The 18,525-nt window shown below is 39.9% G+C and overlaps 1 protein-coding gene across 2 annotated transcripts in view; it reads right to left on the reverse strand.

The window, feature by feature from the left end:
- AIFM1 (apoptosis inducing factor mitochondria associated 1) overlaps positions 1-18,444 on the reverse strand; it is a 28,154-nt gene extending 9,710 nt beyond the window's left edge. The window contains exons 1-7 of one of the 2 annotated variants that reach the window (XM_010968428.3): positions 18,142-18,444; positions 10,271-10,401; positions 7,392-7,491; positions 6,308-6,432; positions 6,050-6,180; positions 4,718-4,808; positions 508-592 (exon numbers count right to left, since the gene is read on the reverse strand). In XM_010968428.3, the coding sequence (XP_010966730.1) occupies positions 508-592; positions 4,718-4,808; positions 6,050-6,180; positions 6,308-6,432; positions 7,392-7,491; positions 10,271-10,401; positions 18,142-18,247 (769 nt within the window). In that variant the 5' untranslated portion in view covers positions 18,248-18,444. Of the gene's footprint in view, positions 1-507; positions 593-4,717; positions 4,809-6,049; positions 6,181-6,307; positions 6,433-7,391; positions 7,492-10,270; positions 10,402-11,597; positions 11,741-18,141 lie in introns of both variants that reach the window. The other variant, XM_010968427.3, reaches the window with a different exon arrangement.
- Positions 18,445-18,525: the final 81 nt, after the last annotated feature.

An 18,525-nucleotide genomic window follows, 5' to 3' on the forward strand; every position in this document is an offset into this window, starting at 1 on the left:
CGCCCCACAGTGGGCTTTATCAATTTCCTTTGAGAAGCAGATTTGAGAGTCTCTCTTCAAAGGGCCCACCTTCCTCATAGATGGCCAGAAGGCCTCACTTTTTGCTTCCCCTTCTCTTTGAGTTTCTCATGAGGATTCATCAGACAGGACAGCTACATTTGTTTAAGCAACAGCTTCAGTTTCTTCTCTTGATTTCTGACTGGAACTGGCAGTGAAGCCATGAGGCTATCTCACTTTCAGGGCAGAGGGCCAAGGTTAAGGGCTAAGCAAGGAGACAAAAAAACAAGGCAATCCTCTTCAATATCCATCCATGCCTTTGCCAGAAGGAACAGTAAGGCTAATCCAGAGGGGCTGTTGATCAGGTGCTTGCAGTCAGCCCAGCTTTGCACCAAAAGACACCCACTTCAGAGAGTTTGGGTTTTGATTTTCTTAAGATTGAGTAGTGCCTTTATACTAAAATTTGAGGGAGCTGTATCAGGGAAGAAAGTCACCTCCAGAAATACTCACCTGTTGCAATCAAGCACTTTTCATAGGTTATTTGAGAGCCATCGTTAAGTTTCGCCGTGTTGCCTCTCACATCCAGCTGTACTACCTGGTAGTCACACACATATGCACAGAAAGATACAGGGATAAATTTAGCTAAAAATTTTAAAAACTGATATATAATCCCCATTACATAAAATTCACCATATTGAAACATACAATTCAGTGGTCTTTAGTATATTCACAAGGTTGTGCAACCGTCACCACTATATAATTCTGGACCATTTCCATCACCCCCAAAAGGAACCCTGTACCTATCAGCCGTCAGCACAATGAGAAGAGTTAGTTCTTGACCAAAGGTGATCCTTAAGAAACCATTTGTAAGTAATCACTGGCACTACAGTTTCTGGTACCCAGTTCCTCTAAGTGGTCATAATTTCCTAAGCAGCCAACATCAGAGCAAATCTCCACTGTCTCAAAGTTCCCGCCCAATTTGTGGAAATGGAGAACAGGGACAGAATTTTCTGCCTGGCTCTTTGGGACTCTTGCCTCTTTGTAAACAATTCTCCCACATCCTCAACATTTTTGAGGGATTCTTTCTCCAACTTCTAGCTTTCACTAAAACTGAGCTCCCCACCCTCCCAGACAGCTCATACGTAGAGACTGCTCACTCACCCACACTCCTCCCCGTCACAAGGCCAGGAGACGGTGCTGGCTGCTGCTGGCTGCAGGTTACTCTTGTACCCTCTCATCCCCTCTAAGAGACATCAACCTATATCTCTATCAATCAGTGTCATCCAGCCTCCTTCTGGTCACGCCTCATCCACTGAAGTCCTTGGCACCTGGATCATACTCTTCCCCTGAGTCACATGCAGAATTCTATCTCAGACTTGTACTTCCTTCCACCTTATATATCTCACTCTGTCACCATTTTCCATCCTTCCAGTTTTCTCTCAGTCTCACTGTCACCTATACTTGCTTTTGATTTTCTCTATTTACCCAGCGGGCTGTTTCATTCCTAGTAATCTGGGCCTACAGTAGACCATTCACACTGCTTCTGCCAGCACCCCGAAGTCCGTTGCACCTTGCTCCTTCTTATGGTGAAGAGCTTGAGCTTTGGAGTCAGAGACGGGTTTTTGTCTCTGCTCCACTCCTTACTAGCAATGAGACCATTCATTCGAGGCATATTTATTAAGCACCTAGTGTGTGCTGGGCACTGTGTTACATGCTGGGGACATAATGTTTAGAAAAAGATACCTTTCTGCCTTCAGAGTGTAGTAGCCAAGACAGACAATTTAACAAGCACGACAATCAAGAGTGAGAAATCAAGAGTGAGAAATCCTCTGGTAAGGGCAGTGCAGACTGCACTAGAAACATATGACAGGTGCACCTAATCAAGCTTTCCAGGGGCAATGACATAAACTGAGTCTGGATGGGTGAGTAGCTTCTTTAGCCGCCTTTGATTTGTCCTGGGTAAGTGCCCTCTTCAATCCAACCCTCGACTCAACTGTCAAGCCGCTCACTCTCAGATAACCAACTGGTATCCTAGTTTATTGAAAAAATAAGCAAAGCCATTAATGTGATTTTCCTCAGCTTCCCGTAACAGTTCCCACCTCCTAACCCCTGAACAAAAACTTGACTTCCTTTCTTGTAGCTTCTGGGATGAGGTGGCCTTTCTGTTCTGTTTCTATGCCTGACCCCCAACCCTTCTTTTCACTCCCAGAACATTCCCGTATTAGTCACTCACTCACTCCCCACCTCTCTCTCCTGACATCTTAGACCTCAGCCCATTAACATGTTTAAGTCTGTACCATCCTAAATGCCCCACCTTTGATTCTCTGTCCTCCTCAAGTTTCTGTCCAATGCCATCTCCGTTTTCTCATGTAAACTTCCTGAAAGAGTAGTTTATCCTCTTCTCTAACTCCACGATGATATTTGAACAGCTAAACATAATGGGTCATTTTACAATTCTTTTCTTAGCAGCTTCTTTTGCTGCAGTAATACTATGAATCACATCCTACTTCTTGAAACTCTCTCCAAGCTTGGCCCCTGCCTTGGGCTCCTGACATACTGCCCTTTCAAATTTTTCCTAGTCTCCTTTGTGGACACTTTTTCTTAAGCCTGTTTCCTAAAAGTTGGGTTCCCCAGGGTTCTATCCTTGCCTCACTCTTCTTCGGACGACTTCAGTTCTCTGCGGGAGGCCTCACCTGCTCTCATGGTTTCAGCTCCTACACGTATGCAGATGATTCCCAAATCTCTACTGAGCCCAGACCCCTCCTCTGCACATTTAGTCATGTACCCAACTGCCCTCAGGACATCTCCACACAGATTTCCACTTCATACTTAACAGTTGCAAACTAAATTTTATCTCCCCCTTAAACTAGGTCTTCCTCTTGCCATGTCTCTCTCAGGTGGGGGTGTACCACCATCTACCACAAGCTGGAAATTAGAAAGTCACTTTTGCATCCCCCACCCTCCTTGTGTTCCACCTTCAGTCAGTCACCATGCCCTGCCAAGTTGGCCTCCTAAGCATGCCTCCAGTCTGCTCCCCACTCTCCACCACCTTTCTGTTGGGAAGCTATACAATGTTGTTATTAAGAGCTTGGGTTCTGGAATCAGAATTCTCCAATCAGAAAGATCTGGGCTCAAATTCTATCTCCACCACTTATCAGCTATGTGATCTTGAGCAAGTTGCTTGACCTCTTTTTAATCTCACTTTCTCTATAAAATGGAAATAATGATAGTACGTACCTTGTAAGATTACTGTGAGGACAACATGATGTAATACACGTAAAGCATTTTAAAGCTGTGCTTATTACCCCTTTATCATCATCCTCATCCTCACTACTACACTACTACATCATCACTACTACAGCCCTCATTTGGGCTCCCATCACCGCTCGTCTGGATGGTTATAATAGTCTTCAAAATGGTCTATCTCTAGTCTTGTCCCCCTGAGATCCATCTTCCTCACAGCCAACAGAGTGATTACTTATAATTCAACTCAACTGTTTCATATCCTTGTCTAAAACTCAACAGATCCTTGGTGACGATGGGATAAAACTCAAGCTCTTTCACACGACAGAGCTCTCCACAATCAGGTCCCTGTATAACTTCTTGGTTTCACCTCCTGCCACTCCTTAACTTGTACTTTCTGCTGTATCAGTACCTCGCTGCTTGTGTTTCCCTGCACCAAACATGCTTTTTTCATACCCTTGTGCTTTTGCTTATGCTATTTGTTTTTACCTGAATGCTCTTCATTTTCCTCTAATCTGGTGAATGCCTCTTCATTCCATAAGTTTTCTCATTTTATAAGACTGCCTTCTCCAGGAAGCCTTCCATGAAACCATCATTGTACTGGGCACACTTCCCAGTAATTCCCACAATGTACTGAATTTCTTTCTTACTCAAAATCTATGTGTTGTGATTATTTGTTCATGTTTCTGTTAGTCCCTAGAGGGCAGGGCCTGTGTGTTATTTACACATAGGGAATACTTAATACATAATGTCTTCTTACCAGCTTTTCCACAAACTCATATCGATCTTCTCTGCCTAACATTCCCTTATAGAAGTAGGCCCATCCCTATCAAAGGTCAATGCCTCCCTCCACTTGTGCTCTGGATCCCATCTACTCTGGGCTTTGCTCCTTCTGATAATCCTTCCCTCTCTCTCCTGGAACACTGCCATTAGTTTACAAGCACACTCTAGACCTCCTATTAACAAAAACAAAACAATACAACAAAACAAAACCCTCCCTAGACCCTAAATGCCCTCCAGGAACTGCCCCCAGTACTTAGGCACTCACCTTTGTAAAGTCTAATAATATTTTCCATGCTGATGTTATGCCTGAACTATTTTACTATCCTGAATAATATACATTTGTCAGTCCCCTATCATCAATAATCCCAAAGAAATAGTAGAGGGGAAAAACAGGAAGAAGAAGGGCAGAGGAGCAAATCAGGAGAAGGAACAGCTTCAGAGTCACGGTCTTCAATGATCTGACTTCCCTGGGAAAGTTTAGCTGGCGTGCTACTCTAGGCTTATGAGTTGTGCTTCCTCCAGGAAGACACACTAATTAGTGTAGACTGGTAATGTTAAACCTAAAGTGATTCGATCCTTCTTTAATGAACGACAATGGCAGGACATCAATGGTAGTGGGAATACAAGTCACCATACTCGCTGCCCACATGGGCACATATGTGGAGCCCGACAAAGGAAGCAGCCTATAGCTCACCTTCTTCCCAGTGAGGACAGCCACACCACCATTCTCAATGTGAGGCAGGTCCTGAGCAGAGACATAGAAGGAAGGTGGCTGGAAATATATGCTGTACAGAGAAAAGGGAGAAAGCGTTTTAAGTTCCTGGAACTGCTATTACCGTCCACTGGAGCTTTAGTAAAATTGTTTCTGTCATGAAAATCTTTTAGGACCATTTTCCAAAGTAAGTCTCCAAGGCCACTAAATCTTGGCCATGACTTACTTATACAGAGGTATTTTAGACCAGTGAGTCTAAACCTTGGGGCAGTTTTGCCTCCCAGGGACATCTGACAATGTCTGGAGACATTTTTGGCTGGAACAGCTTTGTGGGAGGGATGCTTCTGCTGTCTAGTAGGTAGTGGCCAGGGATGCTGTTAAACATCCTATAATGCACAGTCCAGCCTCCACAACAATTATCCAACCCTAAATGTCAGTAGTGCTGAGGTTGAGAAACCCTGCTCTGGATTTAGGTTCATTTCAAAGTTAGAACAAGAGGAGTGTCCAAGGAGCTGGTATTCACACATCCACCCAAATGAGCTGTCCAGAATGGCACTGGTCAATGGACAACTAGGTCTAGCCCCTGAGATGACTTTGCTTCAAACAGTAGACATTAAGTATGAAGTATTAATTAAGGGATGGGTAACATCAGTGGAAGTATGCATCTTGCTTGGGAAGAGAACATGATAATGGAGGTGAGGGAGGCAGGCAGATTTGTAAAATTTAGTCCAGTGTCAAAGGAATCCACTAATGAGAAAAAAATTGATACCCAAAGAACATGGTACTGGAACCAGGAGATCCAAGGAGTTTTTTTTTTTTTTAAAGGAAAAGGCTTCTGGACCTCTATTTCCAAGTCTCTCAAGCAAACATTTTAATAAAGAAGTTCTCCATTCTAGTGGTCCCTGCAATTCTGAATGCCTGCTAGGGCGTCAAAAAAAAGTCCCATAGAACAGTGTCCTTTCTTTTTTCATTTGTTTTTGCTTTTATGGGACATGACTAGGCAAGTATAAAGAAGTGACAACACAGGCCGAGCTGCTCTTCACTGAAGTCTAACATAAAGGTCCTGGAAACAGGAGCATTAGTACTTTGGAGGCCAACATTACATCTTCACTTGTTGGTAGATCCGATTAACAGAATCCAGGACCACTATAGCCTGTTGCATCTGAGCTGTACCAAGTGTGTACTGCAGTGGACTCCAGTGTGCAGCCAAATCATCTATCCCATGCACTGAACGTGGTTCATGCAAAATCCGGACCCACTCCCTGTGCTTAGTTGAAGTTGCTAGTTGGGCCCATTTTACATAAGTGAACGAACCTTCTTTCTTTTCCATTCCATTGTTTGAATCGCAGTGTCTTTGTGACATTTGGATCATCTGAAAACCACAGTTCTTTTGAAAGAGGAGGTCGCATGTATGGCAGCTCAGGATCTTCAGATACAATCAGTACCTTCAGACACAAAATAATGATACTGACCACAGTCCAGCCATTTAACAGGCAAATGTCTAAGTGTTCACACTGGCTAAATACTTGCAGAATGCACCCTCCGTGCCAAGCGGGACAATGTGTGCCTTACCCTGGCCCCAGGATCCCGAGCCCGGATGGATCTGGCTGCAGCAAAAGCAGCAGTGCCTCCACCGATGAGTAGGAACGGAACATGACTTGGTACCTTGACTTGAGGAACTGGCTCTCCTTCTGGAGCTGTAAGCAAAAGACCAGACAGGGTGACTTTTTTAAAAGTCTCAGATGACTCCTTGCCACTATCAAAACAAAACAAAACAAAACAAAACAAAACAAAACAAAAAAACCACCTTGCACTTGACTCAATCCTTTACATAAAAAGCTAGTAAACACTGCAGCTACATGAATCTTATCAAATTTCATAGCATTCAGATAGGACAGGAAAAGCAAGCATTCCTTTCATTTCACAAGTGAAAAATATCCAAAATAGAGGTGAATGATTTCGCCAATATCATTCATTAAGTCTCTCAGAACTAGAACCGATTAAATGTTTAGCTATTTCTAAAGTATATTAGAAAGTATACATTATAAAGCTTCCATCCTTCCCATTAATTTCTTAATGACCAACAGGAAAATATCAAGTTCAGTTTCACCTTTTGTCAGCAGATGAAGTGGGGATTATTAAACAATGTTCAAGAATAAGAAGATGTTATGGAAGAAAGCAATGGAAATCACCTACCCAGAGTTGTGAGGTTTACGAAAGGATTAGAACATTCCTCTCTGAAAAGTCAAGTGGTGTGGAATGGAAGTGACGGCTAGCACTATATGCTTTAGGAAAACAAATATATCTTTAATAACTCGAAACTCCAAGAATTCAAAAGGAGAACAGAACAGACCAGAAGAACGCCCTCACTGAAAAAAAAAAGTCCTTCATCTCTTTTCCAATAATTTCCCTTGCCAGGCTTGCCTTTTTTATTTTAAGCTTGCCTTTTAAGAGTCTAACAGAAAGAAAAACAACCAATCATAACTACCACTAATTTTATTCTCAAACCCAAATTCCAGTCAAACACTGTAACAAACTGCTTCCATGTCTGGGATAATACCATAGTTTCTGGACGCTCACAATTTTATAGCGTCATCGTGTCTACAAGACTGTTGATGACTTTCCCTTTACTTATTGAGTCTGAAATCATACTCACCAGATGATGTGGCCCTTTTCTGTTTCTCTTCTGGTGTCAACCCTAATCCTGAAATTCTTTCATTGTATCTTTTCTTGTCATCTTTTATTGTCTTGTAGGCCTGTAGACCCAAAGATAGAGAAAATTTATTTCATCATACACCTAGCTAGCTCATACAATAAGTAACATTCATTATCGTTCAATTAAATGAGAAGCTTTTGTCTACATGAGATAAATTCTTCTATGTTAGAATCATTAAGGTACAATTATTTTCTTAAGAAATAAAAAATACTGAGTGTGTACACACTTGGTGTGGAAAGAATACAGGTAAGCAGATGAAAGTGTTCCAGTTTCAGATTTCCTTAGGCTCTACGTGAAGAATTTTCCTCATAGTTAATTCTGAAGGTACAGCTAAAGAAAAAAGAAAAACATTTTTATACTAGAAGAATAAAGTGCTAGGAAGAGCTAAACTTTATAAAAGGGGTTTTGGACGATGCTGGATACTAGCTGTGAAACCAATCTATATGGTCCTAGGTAGGAAGCTGGGACATAAGTTTTCCTGGTAGATGTCCCAAGTTTTGCTGCGTACTCAGATAATGCCCTGAAGCATGACCGCCGATGTCCTAGAGAAACAGAGTAACTGTCTTTCCCTCGATGGCCTACCCTTTCATGACACTCCGATATTTATTAAAGGTCACGCATGTCACTTAAACACCTATTGTATTTCAAATATACTATTTTCTCTATCCTTTCAAATTGAAGGGTACCTTACCATTGACTAGTTTTTTTTAAAAATACAGCATCAGAATTTATTGAAGATTTAAAAAAAAAGCAGTAGGCAAGAATGACTTGTTTTAATTGAAGTTTTGCTCTTTTGTACCCCATAGGGTCAACAAGACAGGAATTCATTTAAGCGACTGTATGTCAGTTGAAATCCCAGATTATTAACTAATTGGAGGAAAAGGTAAGGACAATCAGAGGCATAAAAACATGTTCTAAGAATCTTCTATAAGTCCCTTACAGAGTAGCCCACTAGGCAATGTGCTGCAATAAGGAACCTAGACCCTCAGACCTGAGCCTGACATTTATCAGCCTGGAAACATCTAACATATGATAAAAATGGACTGGAAAACTAAGTACTGTATGTTAAAAGACAATGGTTATTCTGTTAATTTAGCAGTAAATTAATCAAATCCTTGAATTCAACTAACATTAATTTCAGGAAGAAAGTTTTTATCTTGGCATCAGATGCTATACACAAGTCCAGCATTTATGCATTCCTTAAAAAATATTTATTTTAAGAAAGGGACTTTTACCTCAAAAGATGGCTTAAGCTGGTCAACATGAGTGAACAGAGAAATAAGCTGGGGTCAGTGTCACACTGAGAGGGATATCCAAAATTAGCCTAGGCCCTCTCACACCTCCTAATGGCTTTGCACACAAGGGGAAGAGCAGACCAATAAATATCTTGAGGTTTAGTGGGGAAAGAACAAGAGGTTTGTCATATATATATATATATATATATATATATATACACATACATATTTATATATTTAGCTTTAAGTTAATGTCCTGATATAAAAATAAGTTTAAACAAACATACTAAATAAAAATTTACCTTTCCCCCACGTGTCTCTGTCTTCCCAGTTTGCAGATTTCCAGTTAGTGACATGAATACATGTCAGGTTAAGAAAAACTATAAATTTATGACATATGTTAGCAGGTAGCTTTTCTAAAGGCCACTATGGCTCTGCTCACTGACAAATCTCAGCCACCTCAGAGGATGTCTTAAATGATTCAAAACCTAATATAAAACAACACAAAATAGTTTGATAACAGTTATAGGTAGACAAAAGCTTATCATTTAACCTAAAACCACTATAATATAGCAGCTTTATTATTACCAGTGTTGGATAAACACAGAGGTAAATGAGGCATTTAACTGAATGGCTTGAGAGGAACTTGTGCTTCGCAGACATTTCTAAGGCAGGAGAAAGCAACAGTGACTGGCCCTGTCTCGTGGCCTGGCATCAAGAGCTTCACCTGGCCAGATCTGCAGAGGCCATCCAACTCTGGTACAGCAATATAAACCAGAGGTTTAAGAGGTTTCAATTGTTACAAACATATCAAATGCAAACACTTCAAATCTATTTCTGAATGAATGGGGTGGAACTGATGGGAAAAATTGAGGGAGCTATGAAACGGAAAAGTTAAAGTTTAGAGGGTAGTATCTGAATTATGAATGAGAGGAATTTAAGAAAGCAATCTACACGAATGCGTTAGCTTGTACCACTTCAGCCACTAGTTTGACCAAATTACAGATTACAAAAGGGACACTGCCAAATGAATTTACTTGAAATAGAGGCTGGGGGTGAGTGGGGAGAACACTGCAATTTCTATGGCTTTTTGGACCTCCTCAGAAGCATTCAGTAAAATGCCTTTTCATGATAAAGGTAGGGTTAATTTATTGTTTCCCACAAAAACACAAAAATTACATTTTACCTAAAATAATTCAAAATGGATGGTGTTCAAGTTACCTTTACTTGCTTATTCAATGTTTACTCTTTGAGACTGTCTTGTTAGGTATGCAGCACTAAAGCACAATATAACGTAGCATCATAAAAAAGAAGTATGAAGTTGGCAAAAGTTTCAAAGAAAGGGTTGATGATGAGGATTTATAATAATCATTAAATGTATGGCTTTAGATATATCCGGTAAGAATTCAACAGTTTGAAGAATGAGATTTGAGGACTCCTTAGTGACTGACAATGTCCCTTTAATAAATACCTAGAAAGCACATGCTGTGAATATTTCATCATATTCTAATGGATCAAGTTTTTATTAGTGCCATGGTCTCACCCACCCTACCCCAAAATATATTTTAGTGTTAAGTATCTTACATAATAAACTCCTGCCCCAGTGATTGTTGCTCCTACAATTAAGAAGTATACTAGGCTGCTGCCATCTTTCCCAGAAGCACCTGTAGACGCTAGTGATCTAGAAGGGGATCCTAGGTGATGACACTGCACAACTGTAGGTAAAGATAAGGCCGAGAAAGAAACAAAGGGAAATAGAAAAAGCACTAAGTATTAATGAAGAAACATTCAACACAAAGGCAGGGAACATTTTTGGTTACCCTGTGCTCAGAAAGAAAAATATGTTGCTCCAGGATTGGAGGAGAATATATATTTTTCAAAGTCTGTTACCAGACAGAGCTTACCTATTTCTTACTCTGATTTGACTCACAACTGGCAAGAGTTGTTTACTTTTCTTGTGCATTTGGGAGTTAGGTCAGGGAATGATGATCTAGGTAACTTCAAATAATTTTCATGTCCCCCCCTACTCCACTTTTTTAAGCCTAGTGATCAAGGAACAAAGAAAAGGTCATTATCTTACCAACGTAGAGAGAACTAAAATTGTAATGTCGTCCAACCACTTGCTCTCAATAAGTAAAACAAACAGCTTTCTTCAATCAAGGGTGTTACTAGGTGTTATCTAAGTTGGTTCACTCAACCTTACATGATCCAACTTCAGCCTGATCTGCTTAGTCACAGTAAACCTTGCCAAGTTAAAAAAAACTCCCACAGAATAATTCCTCTGTGACCAACTAAACTGATCAGAGTTCATTTAAGGAGATATTATTGTATTAATACCATATAGCAGTTAAAACCATGTTTTTCACCTCACACAAACTCCATCCTACAATTAGAGATACTAGGCCTACTTCTATAATTTAGTCTTTGGGTGAGATTCAGGGGTAGTTTTCTTTTCAGGAATGCTTAATATTTTGGATTGAAGGTTGTTGTTTTAAAATGTTTATTAGCCCAAGCTAAGGAAAAATAAAATATCTGACAAATGGGTCAAAATCAAATATTGTGCTAAGGGGCTGCAATGAATTTTGACCTTATTCACAGGTTAGTGTGTCACATCCAATGGAAAGGGTACAATTTTGTGGATTAGTCAAATCTAAGAAAATGCAGTGGCTTTCAAGTAAAGAGCAAAAAGACAAGTGAAAAGAGCAAAGATAATCAACGTGAGATTAAATTTCAGTCATTCTCAAATTAGCTCTCATAGGATATTTGACAGTAGGCACTTTAAGGAAGGCTTTTTGGAAATTCTTCCAAAAGGAGAAAGGGGAATTAGTTGTAAGTCTTAAGCAGAGTAGTACTGAGTCTATTAGTGGGAGCTGTTTGGCAGCTTCTTTACACAAGCTGCTTTTCTACTTACATATGCACCAGCTCCTATTGTTGATAAGCCCACAATAAGGACTAACACAGAATTATCGATTTTGCCCCCTGATGCACCAGAGCTAGCCATTTGTCTTGTCATCTGGAGTTCTAGAGGAACATGCCATCGCTGGAACAAGTTGCCTAAGGAACACAATTTATTAAGACACACACACATACAGAAATAAAATAGTTAATACATGTTTATGACTAAACGTTAACGCATTGTACAAGTAAAGACTTAACTCCCCATTGGGCTGCGTGATACTCACTGTTAAATGACCAAGAAAAAAAATCATCAAAACTGTTCACACAAATACAACAGATATCAGAATGTACACTCTTTTAAGTTGTTAGAATGTTTTTAAGAGTACAATTTAATGCTGTCCAGGGAGGAATTTATAGCTTCCAGGAAAGATAATGAAAACCATATGGGCAGTTCATCAAATACTTCTCTCTTCACATCTTCACCGTAAATGAAGTAAACACGGAGAGGTGACCGAATAGATAGATATAACAAGTTAACTACAGGCTACCTGGGACACTCTAATGACCACTTAAGGAGTAATCTAAATGGCTGGCTCAAACTTTGCATAAAATAATAAACTCCTGCAACACAATCTAACTAGTTCAGTCTTGTGTGAAAGGCAATACATCCTGGAAGACAGAAATGGTAAAGCTCAGAAGAAAATCAGAAAAAAAAATTTAGGTGAATTTATCTTCCCCAAAGACCTGAAGATTGTGAAATATTTTTTAAATGACAGAATTTAAAATATCCACCAACTACTTGGCTCTTAGTCCTCCCAAATAATACACAGATCATGTTGATGTAAAAACTCTGTACAGCTATATAACGATCTGATGAGTATAACAATGCTCACACACAGAAATGTAAGCGTTTCACAGACTTTCATCCTGGAGGATACTGGCATTTTCGGATAAACGAAGGTTTCAGTACCGTCTCTGCTTGTGATATTCCTCATGTTTACTACTGACCTAGAACAGGGGTTTGCAAACCTTTTCTGTAAGGAATCAGATAGCAAATACTTTCAGCTTTGCAGGTCAGTCTCTGCTGCAACTGCTCAATTCTGCTGATGATGCAAAAAAACAGCCACAACATATAAATGAATGGGCGTGACTGTGTCCCAATAAAACTTTACTAATAGACACTGAAATGTGAATTTTAAATAATTTTCATGTGTCAAAAAACAGTCTATTAAAATTTTTTTTTCTCAGCCATCTAAAAAATGTAAAAACCAATTTTAGCTTGAGGGGCATACAAAAGCATGTGGGTTTGGCCTGTGGGCTGTAGCTTGCCAATCCTGATCTAGAACAGTGGTCCTCAAACCTGAGTATGCATGAGGATCCCCTGGAGGGTTTGTTAAAACACGATGGCCAGACCTACCCCCAGAGTTTCTTAATCAGAGGATCTGGGATGGGGCTCCAGAATATGAATTCCTACCAAGCTTCCAGGTGATGCTGAGGCTGCCAATCTGCACTTTGAGAACCGCTGATCTACAGGCAAGTAGATATGTTCCTGGTCTGACCAAGTTTTAAAACAAACAGAATGGTGTTGCTAAGCCATTCCATATGTACCTGCAGAGATTAGAAACAGGGAGCTTTCCCCCTTGCTTTCACAATTACAGGGCACAGAGGGGTAAAAACATATCCAATACAGGCCTGCAGTCTCTTACCTGAAATCCTTGGGAACACGTGGATTCCAGAACTTAGAATTGTTAGGGTTTAAGTATATAGTGCATAAACCATATAGTAAGTAACACCCAGCACAGTAATGAGCAGCTACCCAGTCACACACATTGTTTCTATGACCAATCACATTCAGTGGAATAAACAAAAGAGTCTAAATAGCTCCTCTCCAGCTCAGGTCCGGTTTTACTAGCAAATGAGTTACAGAAACTTGATTTTTAGTCCTATTCTGATTTCTGAATTATAGATAAGAGACTATGGACCCATACTCTTAGAACTGAAAATGTATTTTTTTCCTACTGTTTTTAATTTCTTACCTGCTTTAGAATCCTTCCTCACCACATGAAATAAAATGGTTTATATGTGGAAATAACAAATCATGAAAATAAAAACATGTGCAAGGGTGGAGAAGCTCATCTCAATCTGGGCAAGCTTTCGATTTTTAGAAGTCCATAAAAATGATGAAGCATCAGAAACAGAACCTGACAACTTGCAGAGCTTAGAAAATGAAACTGGGTAGAAAAAGTTCCACATGGTTAAATTTAGTACGGCAAATTTAGTTTTGTCCTGTACCTCCACCCCAAGTTTGTTCACTGAAAATAAATGCTTTTTAAATTCTGTTTATCCCTCTAAAAGATCCTAAATCGAGAAATCATAACAACTTTGTTTTAATATAATAATTTAATATAATATTCTGCTTTTGCTTGCCTTCCACAAACTAATAAAACTAAAGTGTAAATCTGGGTTAGTTCTACAGTTTTTGCCTCAATTTGCAAAAGAAAAAGGACATTTAGAAGTACATTGATTTTTTTAAAAGGTAAACTGGTTCATATTTAAACTATTGCTTGAAAATAAATATACTACAATACTATCATTAACAAACTAACTTTTTACATACCTACATAGTGAATTTAATTTGTAAAAGGTGGTAAGTATTGTATGGATGTTTATATTTTCTCTTCAATTTTCTTTTACCTACAAAATTATTCCCACATCTTTCCCCTCATAGCTTCAAAATTTTTGCAAATTTTACATTATGACTGAAACATGCCTTTTCACTTGTTTTACTAACATGGGAAAGCCAACTTACTCCTTGACTTTTCCTTGTACAATCTACTTGTTTTAGATTTTCTGCAGTCAGACCACACATACAGCAGTGCTTTCTTCCTCACATTTAAGATTCAATTCTTTTTTTAAAAATGTTAATACATTTATATACAATAAGACTGCCATTTTAGTGATAATTAGAACCTCTATCATGTCATATAATTGTCATTTGTTTTCAGTGGTTGGAATAATTAAGATGTAGTCTCTTAGCAAGTCTGATATTATAATACAATATTGTTATCCATATTCATTATACTGTCCAAAGATTCAATTCTTGTAGGTGTTTGCTCAATAAATATTTCTTGAATTAATGAATAAAATAAGGAAATACAAATTCTTCCCAGTTCTGCTGATAAGGGCTGAACATTTTGAAGAATTCTTTGCAAAGAAGTTTTAGCCAGATCCCGTTTATTACAGGTTGCTTAATAATAAATTAGTAACCTCCACTACCAGACTAGCATTAGAATAGTACCTAAATCAGCAAATTCATTTCTGTAGATTTCATAATGTTTTTCCACACTCCCAGAAGGCCTTTTCCAGAAATACATCCACACAATTGAGGCACTGAGGAATCTCAAATGGTTAAGAGGTCTATATGCTCTTGAGTCATGTTTTCTGAATGTCAAACTGATTTTTCTGACATGGATAAAACACAAGATGGGACAAGCCTGCGTGATCTGTCCATTGTAGTTAGGTGCCTCTTGTGTGAACTACTCTGAAGAAAGGCACCAGAAGAAAAATGATTTCAATGACAGAAAAATCTAACTCTATTCTGCAAAGTTAAGCCCTTCAGAGTACTAGGATTCAGTCACTGAGAATTTACCACGTACCAGAGACTATACAGAATGCTTAAGACACAAAAAATAAATAGGACATAACCCCTGTCCTTGGGTAGTGTGTAGTTTAGGAGGGGAGAATGGCTGCTATTATTCTGAATATCAGAAAATGGGCTTGATATAAATCACCAGATTCAAGGTTGCTCAGTTTGTTTTTTTAATCCTTAGGTCAGTGGAACAGAGGGAAAAGTCATTATTCATTCAGAACAGTAGTTTCCAAACTTGTGTGATTATATGAATTACATCAAAAGGCTTGTTAAATATAAATAAAAATTCCCAAGGCTCTCTCCTGGAGATTCTCATTCAGTAAATTTGGGGTTGGCCATCCACTCAATTTATATGACCAGGCAGGTTTTGGAAACATGATCTAGAAGAAAGTTACAGTATGTAGCAACTCCCCTAATCTATTAGAAAATGTCTAGAAAATACAAAGTATTAATTGGTTACAGAAAAGGCTGACTTGCTAAAATTTTCTTCTGGAAAGCTTTACCTCAGCAGAAAGAGTAGGTAAAGGCTCATCTTCTACGCTTCAAAAAAAAAAAAAAGTGTTACTTGGCTGTGTCCAGGAAGTCTGGATCCCTGCCCACAAGGAGTCCAGTTTCCTTTTTAAGGAGGTGAGAAGGATTCTGAACAGAGAAAAATATTCAAACATTTGACTCTCAGGTCAGGGGTCAGTGATCAGTTTGATCACATGGGCAGCACAATGTTTGGTAACCAAATAAAATATTACAGAACAAAAAATATCTATTACCTAACCAATCTGCTCCTCAGTGCTGAATGCAGACATAAAGTGGTGAATATTAATTACCTTCAATCATTTCTGGAAAGAGGCAGGGCATCTAAATAAAGTAGATAAACAAATAGTAGCAATTATGGCTTTAAGGCAAAAGGCAATGTACAATAGAAACGAACTTGACAATGGTAACAGATGTGGAGGAGATCATTTCAAGGTAGGTTTAAAGTTTGCTATAATCCTGGCAAATAACTAGTGGGGAGGAAGGGAAAAAAGGAGGGGGAAATGGCATATCAACAAACAGTGCCTCTTCCTGACCTATGCATGTTACTATGTAAAAAAGAAATCAGATTAAAAGCAATTAGTAATCAAGCCACAAAACAGGGTTAATTCCAAAAATGACAGTCATTTCTTTTTGAAAGTGTAACCCTACCCCCACCCATTTCTAAAAGTAATGATGTTATACTCTGGTGCTTGGCCAAAGGACAAGGAATAAGTGTATACAAAAAGATGGATGTCAAAAACTCAGAATATAGTCTACAGCAGACTGCCTTCAAACAGTCATGCAATGGAAAAGAACATTTTGAGTCAGTATCTTTCAGTAGTTCTAATATCACCAACCACCTTCAAATGTCTGATGAATCAATTTACCTTTGCAAATCCATATTTAATCAGTGAGAACTTTTAGCCAGACTTCAGAATGCTGGCAAAAGTTGTGAGTTTAAGCAAAATAAGTACACAAAGTTTGAAAGCCCAGCGTGGATGAAAATCTTCAGCTTACCTAACTTTCTGTGTAAATTTCTGTGCAATGCACATAGAGCATCCTCATTTCAATTCACAAAACCCATATCAATGACATCATAGGCAGCATATTAGTTTAAAAGCTAACAGAGGTTAAGTTCCAAGAGCAATATGTCTTAGGACATACCTCAGGTACACCCATCAGGAAACATTTTGGGGCACCGCAACTGGAAAAACTAATCACACGCACATTTCCAAAGACTCTAACAATCTAAGGAAAACATTTTCCACTTAAAAAAAAAAGCACCCAGAAGGCAGTCCATGTTGAAAAGGCATCAAGTATAACTTCTGACATTGCAAATATGAATATCCTCCAGTGGCCAAAGATTATCTATTTTTAAAACAACAACAAGGACAACAACAAAACAGCACCTCCTACGGGTGGATAACTCTTTACCCCCATGAAATTGTGCAGGTTGAAGATGAGCAGGCTAAGACCTGTTTAGATAAATTTAAGGCTGTCTAATGCACACTGGGTTAAATGTGAACCAGATTCATTCTTAACCTTTTGAGGTCAAGCTTTACAAAGCAGTGTGGAGTTGGGGCAAGGGGATTAGGGACCTAGAGACTGGCAAACTATCCTTTGCGCTGCCTATTAATTAGGTATGTGACCTTGGGCAAGTAATTCCACCTCTCTGTGTCCCGGTTTATTATCTATAAAATAAGTAGGTTGAACTTTACCACGAAATCCCTTCCAGCTCTAAAATTTGATGAAATGACTTCATGGAAGGCAAAGACAGTGCGTTCTGCAAATTGTTTCTTTGAATCATTAAAGACCACTAAGAATTACACTGACTAGATATCTCAAATTAACTCTGGGCCAACTCCTCCTGGTGTCTGGCACAGAGCCCATGACTCCTTACTTGCACTGCACTGTTTCTGTTTCACTGGGCACTCAAACTTATGAATTTCCTCAAGGGTTTGGAAGGTAGGCAGGTAATACGCTTATTTACAGAAGGAACTGAGGCGTAAGGCTTAAACGTCCTGCTTCGAATCTTACAGTCGATAAACGACAAAGTCTACTTGACCTCATTACTCTAAAAAAGGCGGACTAGGGTGGCCGGGAGGTGGCACTGGACAATACGAAACAACCAGCTGTTCTGTTATCCCTGAACTGCAAACCCTTCCAGGAAAGGCCTCAAGCCGACTACTGGGCTCAAATCCCTTGAAGGTCAGGTCGGCATGGCTTGCGAAACTCACGGTTGGATCCCGCCAATTCGGAATACAAGCGATTGTGAGTGTTTAGTTTTTTCCCGGGGGTGGGGGTGGGGTGGAGGAAGGCTGAGAGTCATGGGGAGCCTGTGGAGGCCAGGCCCTTGGTCTTAGAGGTGGGGGTTGCCTGGGATGGGTCAGTCAGTCACCTGGGAGCCGGTTCCTCTGCCTCGGGCCTCGGACGCACACTGTCCGTACCAAGGGCGCCAGCTTCTGCTTCAGAGCACCCGCCGCTAGGCCTCCACACCTGAACATTTCGGCAGCCGCTACTCTGGACTCCTCCTCCTTTCCTTTCTTCTTGCGCACGGACGGAAGGGTCAAACACCGTGGGCCCCGGCCGGCTCCCCCTGCTCCTTTCACACGCACTCTACGCAGACTCCTCCTCCCAGCTCCGGGTGGGCATTGGACAGCTAAGCCGGCCTGCTAGAGCAGGGGAAGGGGAAGCTGGACAGGAGGCGTACTGCGCAGGCGTAGTGCTCAGCGCCGCCTTGCGATTGGCCCTCACGGTGAGAAGCTGTGCGCATGCGCCTGGC

The sequence above is a fragment of the Camelus bactrianus genome, chromosome X, assembly GCF_048773025.1.
Source record: "Camelus bactrianus isolate YW-2024 breed Bactrian camel chromosome X, ASM4877302v1, whole genome shotgun sequence".
In the NCBI taxonomy this organism is placed as follows: Eukaryota; Metazoa; Chordata; class Mammalia; order Artiodactyla; family Camelidae; genus Camelus; species Camelus bactrianus.